Source organism: Sphaerodactylus townsendi, linkage group LG01 (genome assembly GCF_021028975.2).
Source record: "Sphaerodactylus townsendi isolate TG3544 linkage group LG01, MPM_Stown_v2.3, whole genome shotgun sequence".
NCBI classification, from domain to species: Eukaryota; Metazoa; Chordata; class Lepidosauria; order Squamata; family Sphaerodactylidae; genus Sphaerodactylus; species Sphaerodactylus townsendi.
Window position 1 is genome coordinate 47568278 of NC_059425.1, and position 22774 is coordinate 47591051.

Below are 22774 nucleotides of genomic sequence, written 5' to 3' on the forward strand. Positions count from 1 at the left end.
GTGAAGATAAGTACAGTTTATTTAACAGATGAGATGGGTTAGGAGAAAACTTAAACAAGCTGCAGAATGTCGCCTGACACACACACACACACACCACCACCACCACCACCACCCCGGAGCTCTATCATCCGTACATGGCCACCCCTCTCTTTACCTCACCATATTCTTTATCTTTCAGGTGCCTGAGAAGCCGAATTCATTCACACATGACGAATTCATTCATCCATTCACACATGAACAACAGATGGATCAAACATTAACTGTGTTTATTAAAGTCTAGAAACACATACTGAGAGAAAATGAAACATTAAGCAGTAGAAGGATCTTGGGGGACTGTAAAACTGAGGCCCAAGCCTAACTCCCAGACCTCAGCTGGCCAATGCAAACTCGTTTGGGGATCTAGGTGCATTGCTGAGCATGGGACCTTTTTTGGGGGAACCATAACTGAGACCGATTATGTTATTGGAATGACACTGTGAGCTGGATGTTGGCCTCTTTCTAGATCCTGACCCCCCCTCCCCCCAAGGCAGCATATTGGATGTTCTCTCTGAATGGGTGTGCAAGGACATCACCACCCAAAGGTGCACTTTAGAGGTAATGTACCTGAGGCTTCCTCCACGCTGCTGTCCTGATGGCTTCCCTCCTATTTTGGTGTCAGCAATTCCTGTGACCCTGGTGGCAGGAAGACAAATAAATCCTCCCCCCCCCCCCCAAAAAAAACCCCCCACCTCTCCAACAGTGGAGATTCTGTATAGTTTGTTCTGAGATATCAAAATTTAAACATTAAAATGGGAATTGCAAGCAAAGGGATCAGATACATACCCTCTTGGATCTCCTATCCAGAGATCTGCATCTCATCATGGTCTGCTTTGTGGTCAGGGGCTGGGGAGTGGAAGAAGCAAAAGGGGTTAAAAAGCCTTTCTGGGGGATCAAAGGGTATGTTGCGGATGCCACTGACCCCCTCCCTTACCTGAGGCAGGGCCAAGCGTAGAACGCAGGTTTATAGTCTGGAGATATTAAAAAAAAGAGCTCCTCAGCATCCATCTCTGTGTCTCCCTTCAGAAGACAAATCTATTACACAGAGATCCAGACTGTTCATATTCTCTGGGGGACCATGCTGTTGTATCCCCTAAGTATACTGTCCAACTCGTCAGAATATGGGTAGGACTTGGGGGAGTTCTCCAACAACTGGTTGAGTGCCTGGGCCCCCTGTCACAGGGCCTTTGATTTTGTCTTGCATTCCATTGCAGAATAATTGCGGCCCCTAGCCGCCATCTTCTCAGAGATCTCTATGTTGCAGTGCTTTTTGCCTGAGGTCTCCTGCACCTTCTGCTCCTCCCAAATTGCTAGAAGACTGAGGGTCTTCCAATCCCTCCAGGACACCCCTTACACACCAGCCTTGCCTGTAGTTGCCATGTTGATGGAGATTTTTCAGAGTGAAAAAATACACCAAATTAAAATGGCAGGGACAAAGAACAGTGCTGCTTATATCTTTCTAAATTCCTGCCCTCGGCCAGCTGATGGTCTAGAGCCGTGGTGGCGAACCTTTGGCACTCCAGATGTTATGGACTACAATTCCCATCAGCCCCTTCCAGAATGACCAAACGGGTGGCAGGCAAAAACATAGTCCAATAACAGTCCAATCGGTCAAGGCAGACGGCAGGCAAAACATAGTCAGATCACAGGTCATGGTACAGGAGAACCTATAAACAGCCTGGGGATCAGCAGTGAACCAGGCACACGGCAGCAACAGGTAGCACACTTGTTGCACCCAGACAGAAGCAAGCTCGCACCAAGACTTATATAGAGAGCCTTGTCCAAGGGGTTGGGATTCATTCAAGGAGTTAATCCTTATTAGATGCAGACACTTCTATCTTCCCATATCTTGCTGCAATGGGAGCACTCTTCCTTTGCTTCTGCAGCAGCTGCCTCTGCTGCTGCCTCCTGTGCACAGCTGACTCATTACTGGGTTTCCTAGGAGGATCTGCATCCTTCTCCACCTGCACATGATCAGGCAGGGAAGGGCTGGGAGTTAGCTGTGCTGCCTGGTCTTCCTCAGGAGCATCCAACTCTGGCTCCACTGTGTTGTCAAGTTCTGCCTCAGAGTCCTCTGTATTCCGATAAGTACCCAGGGGCTGGCTCATGACATACAAAAAGAAACAGTCCCAGACTCAAAAGGTAGCCAAACAATTCACTTTCTCTTGAAGATCAGAAAACATGGGAAGCCATAATGCATTTACAATGGATTACACATTCTAGCTTGTTTACATCGTACTTAAATTGTGGTGCCCAAAACTGAACACAATGCTCTAGAGCAGAATAAAGTGTAATCACTTTGTGTGATCTGGACACTATACTTCAGTTGATATTGCCCAAAAATTCATTTTCCTTTTAAGCTACCACATCACACTGATGACTCAGATTCAGTGTATGGTCCACTAAGATCCCTGGAATCTATAATTATACATTTGATTTTTCCTACCTAAATGCAGAACTTCACATTTATCTCCGTTGAAATTCATTTTATTAGTTTTAGTCCAGTTTTCCAGTCTGTCAAGATCATCTCCTCCCGTATTTGCTACCCCTCTTCATTTAGTATCATCTGCAAATGCTGATTTGCAAACTGAATAATTCTCCCACAAATGAACCTTGAGCTTGTTTGGTGGTTCGAGTAGCAGAGCACAGCTAGCATATACCCTTGTCTGAGAATGGTACACTCCTTCAATCTGGGATTGTCACGCTCTTCCACTGAGCCCACAGGTTGGGGAGAGATAGGCTCATTCCGCACATGCAGAATAATGCACTTTCAAACTGCTTTCAGTGCTCTTCGAAGCTGTGCAGAATGGCAAAATCCACTTGCAAACAGTTGTGAAAGTGGTTTGAAAACACATTATTTTTGCGTGTGCGGAAGGGGCCATAGACATGGATTCGTGAGAGAGGTTGGGGACACCAACCTAGCCAGCCAGCTCTGTTGTGTCAACCCTGACAATCAATGTGGTGACAGATCTGGTTACCAGATCACACAATACAGAATTAATATGGGCGATACAGAACTCTAATAAACAAACAAACGAACAAATAAACAAACAAACAAACATACATACAGAATTGGGCTGTAACCTGCATTTGTCACACATTTTGATGACTTGAAAAGGAGACTAGAAAAATAAATAAACAATAAACAGTCCGGTTATTGTTAAACTAGTCGTTGTCGCCTTGGCTAACGGGATGCAAACCTAGATGGACCTCGTTCCATCTCAGCAGGGTTTTTTTCTGTTCTATTGTTTCTGGTACAAATATAAAGACTAATTGACGAGCCGGACGGGAAAAAAATATATGTGTCAAGAATTAGCCATTATGCACTGGACGACTGCCAAGGGGCGGAATCACAAAGCACAGTCGGCCTATGGAGGCTCACGACACCAAGAGAACCCTGCGGGGACAGACATTTACTCGCTGGGGCTGCTTTACTCTCCCAGCTGGCACCTCGGGCTCCGCCCCTTGTCAGGCGAAAGGTATTCATTGGTCGAAACTGTCCCTCGTGCAGACCCGTAGCAGAGCAAACGCGGGGGGCAATCGCAAGGCTGGATCCGCGCGCGGGATTATGCGCATGCGTGTCAGTCCCCCGGAACTTGTGGAACTGAATTGGCCGGGAATAGGAGCTGTAGCTGCGGGGGCTCGCCGCCGCGTCTCGTGGGGTGGTTGACCAGGTAACGAGTCCCGGGCCGCTTCTTTCCTCTCGTTCTTGCCTTCGGTTCCTCCGGTGCTGGGGCCGGGGAGGGAATACCGGTGCTGTGGGTGGGTAATTGAAACTACCGGCCCTCTGTTCCCGCCGCTGGAATTGGCCCCTCGCTGGCCCCTTTTTTCGATGGAGGAGGAAAGCATCGCACAGCGTGGCGTCACCTTCACCTCTCGTCCTGTTTTGTTTCTGCTTGCAGCCTTTAAGGGAGGGGTTGGAAAAATCATGGGATAAAATAATGCCTCGTGAAGCGAATTGATCCATTGACTTGGTGATGAGCTGAAAGGTTGTATCAGTGGGAGCGTCAAGACAATGCGTGCAAGCCACCAGTAAAAACGACAGAGCAACATAGCAACAAAACCGCTAAGTGCTGTATGTAAATCAGAATGTACTACAGTTTGAACCTTCTCTTAAAAACTGAACTTAGGATCTTTGCTCTGAATGAAATTCTCCATTGAATTAAGGGCTACTTTTTGTGTAAAGTGTCGGGGGTGTCTTGGCTTCTGCAAAGGGAATGTGACATGGCATTGATCGTTACATGAAGCTGTGGCCGTTTCCAAGTGTTACAGATGTAGTTTAGATGTGTGCTTTTCATCTCACGAGGAGAGATTGGATCGGTAGATGTGGCAAAACAGTGCAGGTGATAGATGTAGAGACCAGTTCTCCACTGCTCTGTTGTGTGTGTCCATCCTAGTCTTGGTACAGAGCTTGCATGTATATAAATTGTATGTGCATAGACTGTACCCTTTAGTTGTGTGGGGAATGGGGGGATATAAGCCATGAAGGAGAAAATATTAAAATACTGCAAACTATCCTTGGCCTTCAAGATAAGAAGAGCAACAAATAGAAATAATTTACATCTTTTTTAAAAAGTTATTTCTTTCCCAATGGAGAAAGGTATTCTGAATGTTTTATTACAATTCGGAATACAAATTACCCTCTTCTACAGTGATAAACTACAATGGACATTTTTCCCATTTAGACTAAACTCATGAGCATTGATTACAGTTGTATGCTGCTTATTTCATTGTCTGCCCTGTTCTGTTCTAGCATCTTTTGAGGTCTAGCAGTTTAAAATGCATCAGAAAAATAAGCTAACAAAAAAGTTAAAGTTTTGTTTTGATGTAGTTCTTATTGTTAGGGAAGAAAACCATAGTATTTACTCCTAAAAGGCAAGCTGTGTACTAAGTTTGGGTATAATCTGGAAGAGAAAGTAAGTTCCTTTTTCATCATATGACTAGATGTGTAAAATGTTTCAAAGCACCTTGATGCCTTAGTACCACATGGCACTAACATCACAGCTTCCAGTTTGTCTTTTGCATTTGAAATATCTAATCAGACAACCTTAGCACCCAAGTTCACATGACAAAAAGCTGGCACACAAAACGCAATGTGATTACTTCTCTTCATGTGATCTTGGTATAAGATTTATATGATCTTGTTATAGGAGCTGTAGCTGTGGCAGGTGTCTCCACTACCGCCATGTCTCCTGGGGTGCCATTGTGCTATTGTGGTGCAAAAATTTCCATGTTCCAGCTGCCTTCTTGAAATTGATGTGAGAAAACCAGTGTTCTTCTGACAAACAGCTTCAGAGGAACACTTAGATTTGAGTCCAGTAGCACTTGAGAGACCAACAAGAGTGTCCAGATTTACAGTTGTGAGAGTCAAAACTCTCTTTGTCATACATCTTTGTCAGAGGAGACTTTTATGTCTGATGCAGGCTAATTTGTACTCCTATGAAATTAGGGTATTTAGGTTTTTTCTTTTAAAAATTGAAAAAAGTAGTTTAGACGGATTTAGAAGCAGAATGGAAATAATTATATTTATTTTTAAACATTACTTTTCAGGATCAGTGCACTTGTTACACTGTAATCTGTTTAGAAGGTGTGTGTGAACCAGCAGCTGCTTCACAAATGCCTGTTTTTTTAATACGGTTTAGGAAAAGCTAAGAATAGAATGTGTATCTTGTGAAAATTGCCCAAGTGTTTTGTAGCAGCTACATGTGTATCATGAGCTATTTTTAAATGTGTAATTATGGCAAATTTAATCTGGTTTTCACATTGTAATACATATCTGTAGTTTTTTTAGTCTGCCTTAGGAAATGTGTTGTGTAGTACTTCACTGTATTGTGGATTTTGCTATTGATCTTTCTTGTGGTAGTTTTAAAACTGCTCAGAGTGGTCCTTGTTTTAGCTGCTTACCTGTTTTCCTAGCCTGAAACTTCCTAACATCCATGTAACTCTTTTCCTGAGACTGCAGAATGATTCATTTTTAGTGATTGGTACAAGAAACCTTTATGGCAGATTGTTATTGTCTTTCTTATATTCTAGAAATGGGATTGAAGCTTGAGAGTGTAGTGTGTAGTTTAAGGCAGCCTGGTGAACCTAGGAGATCTGTGGCTCACAGTTCACCCTCTTAATTGCTGCTTGCTTCTTGTTCTGCTGAGTTCACGAAGCAGAATGGGGAAAAGGATATAGAATCATAGAGTTGGAAGGAGACCCCAAGGGCCATCAAGTCCTGCAATGCAGGAACACACAATTAAAGTACTGTCGACATATGTTCATCCAACCTCTGTTTAAAAACCTCCGAAGAAAGAGACTCCACAATTCTCCATGGCAGTGAATTCCACTGTCGAACTATCCTGACGGTCAGAAAGTTCTTCCTAATGTTTAGGTGGAATCTCTTTTCCTGTACCTTGAATCCATTACTCTGTGTCCTAGTTTGAGGCAGCAGAAAACAAGTTTTCTCCCTCTTCGACATGGCATCCCTTCAAATATTTAAACATAGCTGTCATCTCCCCACTTAACCTTCGCTTCTCCAGACTAAACATCCTCAGCTCCCTAAGCCTCTCTTCGTAGGGCATGGATTCCAGACCTTTTACCATTTTGGTTGCCCTCCTCTGGACCTGTTCCAGCTTGTCAATATCCTTCTTGAATTGCGGTGCCTAGAACTGTACACAGTATTCTAGGTGAGGACTAACCAATGCAGAATAGAGAGGTACAATTACATCCCTTGATCTTGATACTATACACCTAATGATACAGCCCAAAATCACATTGGCTTTCTTGGCAGCCACATCACACTGCTGACTCATGTTTAGTTTATGGTCTACTAAGACTCCCAGATTCCTTTTGCATGTAGTGTTGTCAAGCCAAGTGTCACCCATCTATATCTGTGCATTTCATTTTTTCTGCCTATGTGTAGTATCTTACATTTATCTCTGTTGAAATTCATTTTGTTTGTTTTGGCCCAGCTCTAATCTGTCCAGGTCATTTTGAATTCTGACTCTGTCCTCTGGGGTATTAGCTACCCCTCCTAATTTGGTGTCATCTGCCAATTTGATTAGCATGCCCTCTATTCCATCATTGAAGTCGTTAATAAAATATTGAATAGTTCTGGGCCCAGGACAGAACGCTGTGGCACCCCATTAGTCACTTCTCCCTATGATGAAGATGAGCCATTAATGAGCACCCTTTGAGTGCATACAATTTTATGATAAACATATCTGTGCATACAGTTTTCATGAGAATATAAGAAGCAGCAGTTAGTCAGCTACACAGTGCATTAAATGGAACAGCTCTGGAGCAAGTACTTTGTCTGTTGTAAGTTTACGGGTAAACTAGGATGGATTAACAGTTTCGTGGGATTTATTTAGATTTTTTTTACTAGAATTCTCATAGTCTAAAGATGTTTTGTTTTGCCAAAAGAACAGTGCATGCTTAGTTATTTCATAATAGTTAAGCAGACCTAATCTTTGTTATGTGGTCTTTTCTTTTGACGCTTGCTTAAGAATGTTCAAATTTCAATGCTGGATTGGGTCAAGATTTATCCAGTCTTGCACTCTGCACAAGAGATTCAGCAATCGGTAGGTGCTCCACTGCTTTTTTCTTCTGCCTAGCTTCATGTAGATTAACCTCAGTTTCATTTGTATTAATAATCTGGGGAGAAAAATAATAGAAGAGTTGGCATACAGAGAGCTAAATGGATTAATTATCAAAATCACATTGCATTGATTTTAACAGAGTAACTTGGTGCTTCTGTAAGTCATCTTGCTCTGTTGCAATAAATATGCCCTTCTACAGTAGGGCATTTAGAACACTATTACATCAATCTGAACATTTAGGTATGCAAGGAATTGCCATACTAACTTTAGTCTAAGTGACCTTTGAGTATTGTCGAAGGCTTTCATGGAATCACTGGGGTGCTGTGTGGTTTCCGGGCTGTATGGCCGTGTTCTAGTAGCATTTTCTCCTGATGTTTCGCCTGCATCTGTGGCTGGCATCTTCAGAGGATCCTTTGAATAAGCCAGCCACAGATGCAGGCGAAACGTCAGGAGAAAATGCTACTAGAACACAGCCATACAACCCCGGTAACCACACAACCCCCCAGTGACCTTTGAGTGTCCATCTTGATGTACTGATGTACAGGCTGATGGATGTTCATGCTGAAGAGGGAGGGAAATATGTGGGGGAAGGGAAAGATTGAAGAAATCACTAACCAGTGCATCTAATTGTAAGCCAAAACCATGTAGCATTAGTGGCAGGTAGTGCTGTTGGTAGAAATCTTAGCGAGTTGAATGTAATTAAGGCTTCCTTTTAGTTTAACACAGTAAAAAGAGAACAGACAAGGGCAAATAATAAACGTTACATGTAGGATTAATTTGTTGTTCTGAAGTGCATATTGGCATATGGAAGAAAAGTATCTTCCAGTTTTAAGGAATTCCTTAGAAGGGGTGCTCTGTTAATTGAGTGCCAATGTGATATAGTTTCAAGCTAGGGTTCAGAAGATCTGGGTTCAAATCCCTGCTGTGCTGTGAAGCTCACCTGGCGACTTTGGGCTGGTCTAAACTGCCTCATGGGGTTGTTGTGAGGATAAAATGCTAGACCACATGCTCCAACCTGAGCAGCTCCTTTAAATTATGAAGATTAACATAACACTGAGTCTGTCTTTTGACTACTGGAAATCTTGCTCAGTATTGCTTCCCTTGTAGCCTTCTGATATCTAATTTGGGCACCATCTACATATTTTAATACCTATTTTTGCATCTGTGATGAAGTTGTTCTGTAACTGTATCTGTAACTGTATCAGGAAAAGTCACACTAGCCTGACAAGGGCTTTGCTCTCCGGGTGAGGAACCGAATGGGTTCAATAAATTACCCAAAAGGAAGTCAATAGTCAAATGGGCATACATCATAGAGGCTTGCTGATTGCATGGCAGGAAGGAAGTTTTCCTGGGGACAAAGACACAAAGAAAAGTAGATTCTGATCCAGGCTGAGCTAGAGGCAGCATCTTTAAGCTCGGGGCTGAGACAAGCCTGCAGGAACCGTGCTATTTAGCTGAGATATATCTGTATTAGAACGTTTTATTGTTTTTTGTTTTCTTTTCAATAAAATCGTTGAGAACTCAGTTGGTTTCAGAGTATCTGGAGAAAAGAACCCAGGAATCTACAACTAATGCATGGCTCCCCCATACCTGGCATTGTGATAGCATCCTTGGATGAAAATAATTAAAGATGAGTGGCTGTGGATGCTGGATTTTGTGCCAGTTGCTGCATTATGCATTTATGCTTTCATAGAATTGTGGCATGCATAGCCAACTTGCAAAATCATTGCAGTATCTATGTTGTGGTGGCACACAAATGTACTTTCTTCACGTGTGGAAGCAGTTGCATGTAGAAAATATACTTGGCTCAGTATTGTTTTTAATACAAGAATCTTCTCCATGTTGATCTTGGTAGAAGTTTGGTTTTGAATGGACCCAATGAGGTTAAGGCATGGGTAGAATGCAAAGAGATGGATGCACAGACTTGTTCTCTGTTCTGGAGCAGACAAGAAGTCTGCCAAGCCCAAAGCAGAAAAGTGTTATTAATTGGCAGTAGTTGAGCTGAGCAAGGAAAGTACTGGGGAAACAAAGTTCTCAAGGCCATGAAGCAAGAGCATGGAGGCATGTGTGTGCCAGGCATATATGGACAGAATACTCTGGGCAGTACTGAAGGCTTTGAAAACTGTAGCTTGTTTCTCTACATGGAAAGCCAGCAGGTCTGTCTTTCCCTTCTGTCTGCTCAGGATGCAGCACCTCAAGATGCTATAGAAAAGGGAGGAGTCATGGTAAACCCTGAAGCAGGGTGATAACTGTGGTGGTGAAATTGCTCTGACTGATGGACTTATTTTTTGTTGAACAAGTGCTAAGCAGCCAGAGAGAAGAAATGTTTCTGTCAAACTGGTACCAGACATCTACAGACCAAGGAAATGTCTGGTCCTTGTCCTAAAAGTTTACAGTCTGTAAAATAATCGAGAAGTTGGGAGTTGGTAGATGAATAATGGAGATACGGACAAGAGAACTGACTTGATATGAGGAACAGGGAGAGAAAAACAGATGTGACTCAGGAATTTTTTTGCTAAAAATGAGCAAAGGGAGAAGAAGAGGGGGATCAGGGGTAGGAAGCAGCGCATTGGAAAACACAACTGCCCAAATGTGAGGAGGAGAAAAAAGGAGATGAGCCTGTAGGAGAATGCGGAAAATCTGACACTAATTTAGGGGATTGCAGAAGAAATGGAAGCTGGGCTTGAATGGAAGAGAGTATGCCTTACTCAAGTATGGCTGGCAAGAATGAGTCTCAGGTTCATTTGCATGAAAGGGGAGTTATGCAGAGCATAGCACCAGTGACTATGGTTTAAAAAAGCTAGTAAGACTTCATAAACGAAGGAAAGGTCAGAAAGTATAAATAGAAGTATGAGGAAGATCCACTTAAGTGCATGGTTGTCAGCTGCTCAAGAGAATTGGATGGAGTACAGTGCCGAAGAGTGGCCTGAATGGAAGGAAAGCACTGACAGCATGGAAGCATCCAGGGAGTTGCTAATAGGTTGAAGAGATCTGCTTGGTTAATTTTTCTTTAGACTGCTATCATGTGGGGACAATTCATGGGGCAGGCCAGAAAGCTTCTCTGTTTGAAGTGAAGAAGTCATTGCAAATCTGGCTAATGTGAAACAATTTCTGGTATCTAATAACGACTAAACAGAAGCGAGTAGTAGCTGAGGGGGGCCGTGTGGTCTGTCCTTGGCATCTTCAGAATGGGAATTGTGGAGGCTGTTAATGACACCACTGAGAGTATTTTGTATGGATCGTTCATTCACAATTCCTTTGGGTTGGGGTAGAGCACTAGTGTGATCTATTGGTTAAGAGAAGCATGCTCTAATCTAGAGAACTGGTTTTCAAAGCAAGAAATGTTTGGAGGTTCCCTGCCTCCATGAGGGTTGAGAGAGAACAGTGACTGGTCACTCAGCAGGCTTCATCTGGAGGAGCGGGGAATCAAATTCGGTTCTCCAGATTTGAGTCCACCCCTCTTAACCACAGACACCAGACCAGCTCTTGTTTGAGATATCATCTTCCGAATTATCTATTTGACACATGATATTAACTGTTTCTATTTGAACAGGTTGAATCCAATGAAGTGTGAATAAAACTTGCAGAATGGGACTTTCCTGTCACCCCATCCTGCTGTGGCAATAATCTGTTTATTAAAATGCGTCTCTGGGGATCAAGTGGAAACCCCTTGGCCAAACAAATAATAACAACATGGAGGGCAAAAGCAGGGTCAGCAGTGGTAGCAAGAACAAGGAAAAGTTGACCCCTGCTGATGGAAGTACCCTTCCTCTGGCAGCAAACAGCGGCTGGGTACAAGCCAGCCTCTCACAGAAAGTTCTCATGATTTGAACTTGCTTTACCTTCAGTTACCAAAACCTCTTAGCTTCTTTTCTAAAAATCCACACTTGGAAAACATACATTTTCCAGATGCAGGTGGGAAAATGTAAATTTTTTGATTTCTTTCTAATGATAAAATTTCAATACAGTTTTAGTATTTCAAAAAAATGTATAAATACCAATTCATTGTTTGTGTTATGACATTCTCCACCCAGTACCCCTTTTGAAAGGGTATTTGTGGCGAATGTGGAAGGTTGCTTAGGAATGTGAGGAATTTGTCTGCATAGCTCACTTATGTGGCATGCCCATCTGCCTTTTAAATTGGATAGATTCTCCCCCCATCCCGTTTCTTACTAGTTACCCTGATAATACATCTGGAGTATGTTCACTCATATGTTTCCATTGTTTAAGTCTGACTGTTTTTCATTGTGAAATGACTGTTGGAATATGAGTGTATAGTACTGTTGATAACATGCAGAACATACTTCTCAACATGCAGAACATACTTCACAAGAGGAAAGGCTTCGTGTGAGGCACGCATAATGAAACCTGTCAGCTTACAATGTAATGTCGAAGGCTTTCACGGCTGGATTCAACTGGTTCTGGTGGGTTTTCCGGGCTGTGTGGCCGTGGTCTGGTGGATCTTGTTCCTAATGTTTCGCCTGCATCTGTGACTGGCATCTTCAGAGGTGTATCACAGAGGGAAGTCTGTTACACAGTGTGAAGGCTCACAAGGAACTTGGAGGAGCAGCTTTCCTATTTCCCCACCCCCTCTGTTACCTCCCCTCTCCTCCTGCTTTTCTGTTTCTCGCTCTTTTTCCCTCGCACCGCTCCTTCTCTTACATGCTCACCCATGCCTGTCACTTTCTCTTTCTGCCTCCCTCACCCCATCGCTTTCTCTCTCTGTTTCTCTTTTCTTTTCTTAGCTTCCCTCCCCACACCCTTCCCATTAACAGTAACACCTCCTCAATGCCTGCTGTCATTGCCAGGACCTCTGCTGCTCCATCCTCTCCCCTCATCAGCACCAGGCCTGGTGCAGCTCTCAGCCTCCATCACCAGACCCACTTCAGCTTCTCCCTCCCAATTACTAGTGCTCCTGTCCTGCCCCCCCCCCCTTTGCAGCTGCCTGGAGAAGGCTTGTGCATTGTATGTGGGGGAATTTTGGGGGAATTCAACCTCCCAATGTATTTAGAATTTTTTGGCAAACTTTAGAGGTCTTCCAAGTTTGGACAAAAGTCTCCTTGTTCTCCTTGTGGGCCTAATCTGTAGACTATTAGATAAATAGATCTGGTTCTGTATAGGCCTTGCAGTGGTCCAGGAGGTTGGCCAGGTCCAGACCTGCTTAGCTTCAGCGGTAATACAGTATCAGGTGCTCCCAGATTGCTTACTGGCCAGTTTTGGATACATTTTGTATGGTCCAAGTAACAAACCTGAATTCATTCTAAGAAGCTGCAGCTGCCTATGTGGAAGAAAGCGGATCTAATATCTCCATTCAAGATGATAAAATTCCTATATGGGATCATAAGCCTGATAACAGATTTCTCTTCTGGTCTGTGGTCCTATCTATTCTCCTTGACTTGTGTCATAATGTTCCCAACTTACAGAAAAGCCAACACAAAGAAGCCATATAGTGATAGATTTAAGGCAGAACAAATAAAGTTTGGCGAGATTTATTCTGAAGGTTGCATTGCAGAGGATGGGGTGCTTACTTTTTTATCTTTTTGAAGCAGGAAGCTGGCAGTAAAGTCAGGGATCTGTGATTAGCAAATATACTTGATTGATTAGCATGCTATTGAATATGGTTGTGGAGCCTGGGGCACAACTCCTTCTCTGATCCCCCCATGAAACTAAAGCTAAGCACAGGTGAATGAGGTGTGTTGCCCTGAGCATTTTGGAAGAAGGGTAAAATAAAAACACTATAAATTCTTTCTGCATTTATTCCTTCCTGCCCTTTCTTTGTTATCTCTTATTAAATTTCAGATTGTAATGTCCTTGGGATAAAGCAGGGGTGTCCAACTCTGGCACTTCAGATGTTCATGGACTACAATTTCCCTCAGTCCCTGCTAGCATGGCCAATTGGCATGGCTGGTGGGAATTGTAGTTTATGAACATCTGAAGCGGCAGAGTTGGAAACCCATGGGATAAAGAATATCACATTAATTGACAGTGGTATATAAAGGACTGAAATTCAGATAGTCATAGGCTTTTAACCCTTAAATACAAATGAATATGAGAAAATGGACATTTGTCCAGTTCTAAACTCCCTTGATCTGGGTTGAGGTAAGCAGTGGGAATGACCGTCCACTTACAAGCCAACATATTTAATTTCTGTGGTGGAATTATATTTTTTGTGGAATTATATTTCATTTAATAGTTAAGCAAAATCATTGGCTGAATTTGAATTTGTGAACTCTACAGTGTGGAATGTTTCTATGTCCAGTTCCAGTATCATCTGGTACGGAAATCTGGCTCAGAAGTATGTGGTAGATTGAAGTCTCAGCCAATCCATTTTGTGTTCTGCCAGCTATACATATTGTCATTAGATAGTGAGTCTAGATCAGGGGTAGGGAACCTGCGGCTCTCCAGATGTTCAGGAACTACAATTCCCATCAGCCCCTACCAGCATTGGCCATGCTGACAGAGGCTGATGGGAATTGTAGTTCCTGAACATCTGGAGAGCTGCAGGTTCCCTACCCCTGGTCTAGATGTATTGTTTTTGAGTCAGTACAATGTGCTGCCAGCAGTCGGGCATGGTTGGGTGCAGCCTTGTGGGGTCAAACAGGTGGCAGGCAAAAGCATAGTCCGAGAACAGTCCTCCAGTCGTGGTACAGGAGAACCAGTAAACAGCCTGGGGACCAGCGATTAACCAGGCACACGGCGGCGACAGGTAACACACTTGTTGCACCTAGGCAGAAGCAGGCTCACAGCAAGGCTTACAATATAGAGAGCCTTGTCCAAGGGGTTGGGATTCTGCAAGGAGTTAATCCTCATCAGATGCAGATACTTCCATCTTCCCATATCTTGCTGCAATAGGAGCACTCCTCCGTTTGCCTCTGCAGCAGCTTCCTCTGCTTCTGCCTCCTGTGCACAGCTGACTCATTACTGGGTTTCCTAGGAGGATCAGCAGGCTTCTCCACTTGCACGTGATCAAGCAGGGAAGGGCTGGGAGTTGGCTCTGCTGCCTGGTTTTCTTCAGGAGCAGCCAACTCTGGCTGCACTGTGTTGTCAGGTTCTGCCTCAGAGTCCTCTGTATCCTGGTAAGTACCCAGGGGCTGGCTCATGACATACAAAAAGAGACAGTTACAGACTCAAAAGGTTGCCAACAATTCGCTTCTCTTGGAGAGCAGAAAACATGGGAAGCCATAATGCATTTACAACGGATATGAAACTTGAAATAATCAGAAACTGTGGTTTGTTATTGGTTACCAGTTAAGTCTAGAAAAGAGCTCCCCAATGTGATGCCAGTGGGGTGCCATGGTGCCACCAATACATCTCCTGGTGCCCTATAAGTGTTTTTATCAGGTGGGCAGGATTAGGTGGGTCTTTTGCCCAGTAAAACTTCTGGTTGGCCATTGGAGAATTGATTGGCTAACTGAGAGTAAGCAGCAGAACCTTTGTGTAACTGAGGGCCTCCTGAAGCACCTGTTTTGTGGCAGCCAATTTTGGCTTTTCTTACAGGCTCAAAAAGATTGGGGACCCCCTGGGCCAGGAGCATATGGTGAAACTCTGCTTGTAAAAAGGAAGTAATTATTTTGCCCCTTCTCCCTCTTTACCGATCTTTGTGGTTATTAGTCCATATGGGTCCTGCAGTGTTGGGAATAGAATTTTACAGGATTGCAGATTGCTGCTTCAAGAAGGGGAGCCTAAGGAAGATCTGGATACTTTCATGTACTTTTACTGTCTGGAGATACAAAAGTCAATTTAACATATCCATGGATGTTTGTGGGAAGGTACTTGCTGGACATTCTCAAGTTACAACTAGAAGTGTGCATTCGACTGAAACCAGGCCAAAAATATACTAAAAAAATACCTTATTGGTCCTGAAAAATCTCACAAATATTTGGCACTTTTGGAAAGATGAGGAGCCAATGTTTGCGCATTGTCATTGGTTCTTCTGGGCTCTCAAAAGTGCCCTCCGCCTTGAGTTTCCATGCAGAGAATCTCTGGTTTGATTTTGGTTCTTTTTGGCTTGGCACATTAGGCTTGTGGCTCCACTAGGATTACTGGGTTCTGCAGTAATGCTTTTGTGCTGGTTCTTCCATGGAAAGTGTGGTTTGACATGCTTCTTGCAGGCATATGGCTTTTGCTTGGAAGCAGCTTGGAGGCTTTTTTCCTCCCCTTCCTCCAATAGGAAATAATGAAAGATGGCTGGAGGCTCCTGCCCATAGAATTGAACTCCTGGATCCAATCTGCTTGAAATTGAGGGGAAGGGGGGTAATGTAAAGGACAGACATCGATTTCGATTTCGAATACCTTTAATGGCATATAGATTGTTTAAGATTAGCTTAGCAAGAGACAGACATCAAATGCTTTGCTTTAATTTTGTTGCCTTCAAAAATATGCCTCCCCAGACACCTGGAAAGTTCCCCCCCTGGAGAATAAAGGACCTGAAAAAAATTATTTCTGGGGGGGGAACCCTCAAATCCAAATACCATATTGATGTTGTAATTTAGGAATATCAATATTTTTCCGATCCAATAATACTCAGATCTGGAACCTCCCCCTTTTTTTTGCTCAGAACTGCATGTAAAGTTTAAATGGGGAGGCTGGGACTGCAATTTTGCTTGTACTTACCTGGGAACAAATACCAATGAATAGGACTTTCTTCTGGGCATAAAAGTTCATAAGATTGAGCTGTTGGGTTCCCAAGTGACCTGAATGATCTTCTCTGTGAGAAAAGGTTTTTGTGGGATGTGTTACTTTTAATTCGGACCCATTGTCTGGAATCCCAGATTACTGGTTGTTTGAGAGATTTGAAAATTTGTTCATAAGTGGGGAACCTCTGCATTGTAGCATACTGTTTTAAAACCGTGGTTCCCAAACTTTTTCGGGCTGCCACACCCACACAGATACAAACACATGCCCCTTTCTTGGCATTAGGTTTACTGCAAATTCAAAACAACTTCTAATACTGTAAACATATGTATGTATTACACAAATAAAACATTATCTAATAAAAGTAAACCAATTTATTGAGCTGTTTTAGCAATATGAAAGGGTATGTTTGCATCTTACCCGTTACGTCTTCACAGTTTTAATGGGATAAGTGTGCTTGGTGCGGGGATATCAGCTTCTCAACCTTAGACTTTAAAAATAATCCATCTTGCCTTGCAACGCAACAGCAGTGGGACTCCTTGCCTTGGCTCCCTTCTCCCCTAGCCCTGAGCTACACAGCAAGGAGGATGCTGTTGCCTTCCAAGGCAGCAATGACAGGGCTCTTTGCCTTGGTTCACCTCCCCATTCGGGCTATACAGTGAGGAGAATGCTGCAGCTTTTCCTTTAAAACTCACCAGTCATTAGGATGGGCGGACAAGACCTTTTTCCCGCCAGCTGGCCCAGGAGTTCCTGTACCTCCCCCACAACTGCTCCCAAATTCTCTGCTATTCCCTTACTACACTACAATTCCTCATGGCTTTTCTTGATGTTTCCACCACACCCAGGGGGCAGTACTGCCCACTTTGGGAATCCCTATTTTTAAATACGTGGGTATGGAGAGTATCAGATCTCTGTGAGAGGAATCCTGTCTGATAGGGAGGGCTACAGATTTAACCCTAGCAGAAGAGTCCTGCAAAGAGTAATAGCTGTTATTTTGCTCGCAAACTGTGCCTCTGGATATGGCTCTAGGGGTCCTAGTATGGGTTTGCTTGGTACTATTCGAGGCCTGACTTCTTTTCCTCCTTTGTTCACAGACAAATCCTCCATCATGGTTGGTGAAAGGAGGAATGGAAATCTGCTGGTGCACGTTGGGCCCAAGCTGCAAGCCTATCCTGAGGAGCTGTTACGGCAACGTCGGGGCCATGATGGACACACTGAATACCTGATCCGTTGGACCATCCTCAACTTGGATGACAGTACAGGAAGCAGCACAAACGCTGTTTCTGAGAACAAAGCAGAGAATATTCTGATGTGGATGTCAGCTGAGGAGGTTTATGCTAACTGCCCCACACTATTAGGCAAGAGGAAACCGGAAGGGCAGCGGGTGAAAGAGGAGAAGGCACCTAGCACATACCCCTCTGATGTGACACTGGATGAAGCCTCTCTCTTGGAGATGAAGGCTGATGTCAGGAACCTGGTGCAGCGTGCAGCTCGGCAGATGGCGCGTACAACAGGCCCAGAGTCCTCCATCCTGAATACCATCCATGTGCTCAGTGCCTACGCCAGTATTGGCTCACTAACGGGTGTCTTTAAGGAGACAGGTGCCCTGGATCTGTTGATGAAGATGCTGTGTAACGAGGAGAAGCAGATCCGTCGCAGCGCTGGCAAGATGCTGAGGGCTCTGGCTTCACATGATGCAGGTGAGACGGCATGGCTGAGAACTCCAGGGTGAAATGTGAGCCCCTCCTTGGCTAGCAGTTTGACTATTTCAGGAAAGAGAAATACTCTAGTGGGTGACATCTGTTCATGGCTCTTTTTGCCTCTACTGGATGCATTTCTCAGATACTGAAATAAAGCTGCATCCAGAAATGTCATAGGATTGATCAGGAGTACTGAGGAAAGTTTTGATTCCAGACTCAGGAAAGATGCTGAATTTTTAAAAAGCATTATGTTAAACATTCTCCAGAGGCACTGCAATGAAAGCATACTGTTGTTCATTAGAGCATTGTCTTAGTTATATCCCCACAGCTTGGCAAGCTGGATTGTTGTCCTCATTTGTTAATAGGAATTAGAGCTGAGACATTTTATTTTTCTGCAACAACCCAGCGGTTCCACTGATATAGCACCTGGCTTCCCAAACATAAGAGGTACACTGTTAGTTCAGTATTCTCTTTCACATAATGGCCGATTTTTGTCTGGCAGGGCCAACCAGGGAACAGAGACTTCCCTGGTTATTTTATCTGGGTTTCTTTGTCCTATTTAACTGTTCTAGAGAATGTGTTCCTCTAGTGGCTTTTTCTTGCCCTGGGTAAAAGCACAGTGTTTCTGTATTACACTATGTAAAGTATAGGTGTAATGGCAAGTTTTCAGGGTAGGAAACCAACATTTTGAGAGCTTTCACAGAACCTTTGTTTTGTGCCCGGGAATTTAACCTTATGAATTAAATGATTCCACATTCATCATAATCCCGTAGAATTTCTCTCTAGGTTTTTTTGTCGGTTTACTCTTGTTTACATTTTCCTTAGGACCACACTGGACCGTACATTTTATGTCATGTCAGAATGAGATTTTCCCTTTCCACAGAGGTATTCTGCAACAATGGCCACCTGTAAGGTTCTCACATTACTTCTCTTGCCTGTTAGACTCCCTTGGAGAAAAGAGTGTTGTCGAAAAGGGTGTTGTTTGCCTTGGTTTAATGGCCTTCTGTTGCTATCTTAAATTGCGGATAAGACATTTGAAAATGTTTAATCTTACAGTTAATATCTTTGTGTTTCAGGTGCTGTCTGCCTAAATGATTCTGCTCTGCTAGGGTGTGCTTTGATGCTTGCTTTCTATTCTAAGAACAATTAATAAGCTTGTGGGAGGAGAAATGTCTCATGCCTCAGGAGACAAATGATTAGATTTTCTGGTTTGGCTCTACTGTGGTTTGGGCTGAAGTTGCTTAGTTTTTGTTCTAGTCAAGTTTTAGTAACTGATTGGGTGCATTCGGTTCCAGTTCACATGCAGACGATTGTTAAACACATGATGCCAATGTATTTATTTTATATCGTGATTAATGCTCTCAGATGCCTCCAATATTTGCAAACATTTGGTGCATGACTAGCAAGTTAAACCTATTTAATTATTTAGAGGTTTGGGAAAGAAAGTTTGCCTTCCTTGAGACTCAAGGCAGATTACATAGTCTGAGCAGGCTAATGTGATCTTGCGGTGTATCAACAGAGACATAGCATCCAAATCAGAAGATGTCATAGTCCCCACTGTACACTGTACATTGGTCAGGCTGCATCTGGAGTCCTGTGTGCTGTTCTCAAGACCTCACTTCAAAAGGAATGTGGAGAGAATGCCTGTTTACTTGAACTGCAGTTAATTTGTGAAACGAGGATTCAGCTAATGGATGATCATTCAATTCAAGGTTGCCTTGACAGATCCTGGTTGCAGCTCCTCTGGTTTTGTAGAATCATAGAGTTGTAAGAGACCACAAAGGCCATCAAGTCCAGCCCCCTACCATGCAGGAATACAATCAAAGCATTCCTGACAGATGGCTCCAGCCTCTGTTTAAACCCCCCCAAAGAAGGAGTATCTACCACCCTCCAAGGCAGCTCATTCAACTGTCAAGCAGCCCTTACCATCAGGAAGTTCTTCCTAATGTTTAGGTGAATCTCTTTTCCTGTACCTTGAACCCATTACTCCTTGTCCTAGTTTCTGGAGCAGTAGAAAACAAGCTTATTCCATCAACATGACATTCCTTCACTTATTCTCTGGTAGATGCCCCTATAACGCCGCTCTAAGCCTGGTCTCGAAAGATGGATAGATAGCATAGACAAGAAGGCTGACCAGTTCACTAAGAAGGCTCCTGAAGCCTTAACCATGGCCATCAGGGCATCGGCCACTGCCTCGCTGGTGGCTAGGGCAGTCACCATATTGACGTGAAAAATGGTCCAGCTGATGCCAGAAGAGTTCAAGTGCTTGCAAGAGGGAGCCAACAGGATGCTGAAAGTGGCCTTGTTCGTGCCTGATGCCATTCTGGATGCTACTTTGATCTTGGGAAGAAGCTTGGTGGCAAATGCCACTACCCAGAGACCATACACCCCTATCTCGATGACTTTCTGATCCGATCCGACTCCTTCCTCTAAGCACAACTCAACACCCAGAGGGCACTGCATCAACACAGTTTTTTGGTGACTGCTGGCCGGTTTATCATTCATCTGCGCCCTTGCTCCCAAGCTCCACATGATGCTCAGGTTGGGGGCAAGGTTGTGAGGGAGGTGCCCCATGTGCCCTGCCCGAGTGGTACCTGGGGCTCCAGCCCCCTCATGTCCCCCAGATACGCTTCTGCTTCTGAGGAATTTGAATCAGTTCCTCCAAATATGCAGTCCCACAGGCTGATGTTTCTGACAAGTTAAGGAGAGCATAAGATGTTCCCTTGGGCCTGATGCAGCTCACTGTAATTTGTCCCCCTTTGATATCTGCTGTGGTTCTAGTCTTGGGATAATCATCTGTGATTTCCACAGTCAGAAGTGGTCACTTGAGCATTACTTTTTGCTTTGTGTAATAATGAAGTTAATGTACATCTTGAACATGAATGTCAGATTGTGAAAATGTAGCTCAAAGTACTTTGAGATACACCCAGCAAAGGTCAGAATATATTCTGAAGGTTTAGAGGCATGCTTGGCAGCTTGCTGTTCAGATAAATTCTAATATTCAGATACAAAATCCACCATCTGTAAAAATAAATTGGTTAGTTTGGATTTATTGTCTACACTTTTTATGGTGCAGTGTAACAATCTGGTAATTATAGTTATTTAGAATCTTTGTGTAGGTCTCACTTCCTACAATCCCCCCCCCCCCCCCCGGCTTCTGAGGAAGGAGTTCTGAGAATTAGTCACCAGCTTTTGGAATTGTTCCCACGCTCTGGGGATAGAGTCAGCTGGAGTTCATATGACAGACTTTCCTTTATCTTTCTTCTGAGGTCTTTTAAGAACTTGTGGTGAAAGAGTCCTGCCATTGCAGACCAAAGACCTGTATTAAATATTTGAGTTCTTAAATAAATATGAAGGGGGAAAAAAGGTCAAACCATGTTTGTTTCTCAGCTCCACTTAGGAAGAAACAGACACATAGTGAGGTAGCGAAATGAACACATGTTGTCAAAGGCTAGAATTATCTGATACCATCTTTTTATATTTCTTTTTCCAAAAAATATTGATGTCAGAATGTAACATACGGAGAGCAGACCTCAAATTTATGTACCCTAATTGGGGGGCTACTTCTGTGTAGCTCACTGTGTATATATTAGTACTTTCCTTCATTTGTTGTTGTTGTTTATGGAACTTCTATCCTGCTCCAGAGCAGGCTCAGAACAACTGCCAACATGTTCTAGAATTAATGGTTTTTCCTTCACTAAGATTAATATTATAGTAGAACTATCACTTTTTCTGGTCTGGGAAATAAACATGATTAGATGCCTGGGACAAAACTGAGCGGCATGTATGTGTAAGACAAAACATACGATTTATGGAAGTGTTTATGTAAATGTGAATGCACCTTTCAAATTAATTTATAATATTTGCAAATACCAGCTTCAGTATTCTAATTACTACACTCCTACCACGAAGCTACTTTGCCCATGCAAACAAGGTTTACATTAAGCAGTAAAAAGTTATATCCTGCCACTGTCCACAAGCAAGAACACTGCATTGTGTCAACAGCCTCTTGTATCAACACATCTTGCACTGCCCTTAGCTGCGCACGATGGTTTGGGTAGGATATAGCTCTGTGAATCTAGCTGAGTGAATCATGAGTTCTGTGACACCTTTCAAGAGTAACAGAATCATGGGCTCATTCCGCACATGCAGAATAATGCACTTTCAAACTGCTTTCAGTGCTCTTTGAAGCTGTGCGGAATGGCAAAATCCACTTGCAAACAGTTGTGAAAGTGGTTTGAAAACGCATTATTTTGGGTGTGTGGAAGGGGCCATGGATTTTCTAAGGAGCTGTTTGTATCATATGTAATTTTGTTTTATGTGATGTTTGGCTTCTTACACCAGGATTCATATGGAGTGGCTGGATGAAAACCCCACTTGCTTTGAACTTTCCAAGTACTTACATGAAACTTAACCTGTTACCATTGCTTTAATGGTCTTGCTGGCCCCATCTTCCACTGAACTAGTTGTGTAATTAAAACCCAGTCCTACATCATTGATCCTAAAATTCTGCTGAGGATTCTTTGGTCACTGTTCCTGTTTCCAGGTGCTCAGCCTACGCAGCCCGACTACATACTTATCTACCACCTGTTCTCCATTAATCCTTGCCTTGCTCCCACTTCTGTTCTACCAGTCCAGTGGTGGGCAGTGTATAGTTGTGTTTCATGTGACATCCAGGATTGTTTATAGCAATCATGGGTTTTAAAAAATTGAGACGCTTGCAGCCCTGTCTTTTTCTCTTTGTATATATTTGCGTGTGTGTTCAGTTCAAATTTCTAGCACTGAATAAGTTCCTTCTCCATGTCTGTCTTGCTCCTT

The 22774-nt window shown here is 43.3% G+C and overlaps 1 protein-coding gene across 1 annotated transcript in view; it reads left to right on the forward strand.

The window, feature by feature from the left end:
• Positions 1-3599: 3599 nt before the first annotated feature.
• Positions 3600-22774, forward strand: part of LOC125425084 (cullin-9-like) — a 79106-nt gene continuing 59931 nt past the window's right edge. Inside the window, 2 exon segments of the mRNA XM_048482581.1 lie at positions 3600-3710; positions 17351-17956. Coding sequence (XP_048338538.1) covers positions 17365-17956 — 592 coding nt within the window. The 5' untranslated portion in view covers positions 3600-3710; positions 17351-17364.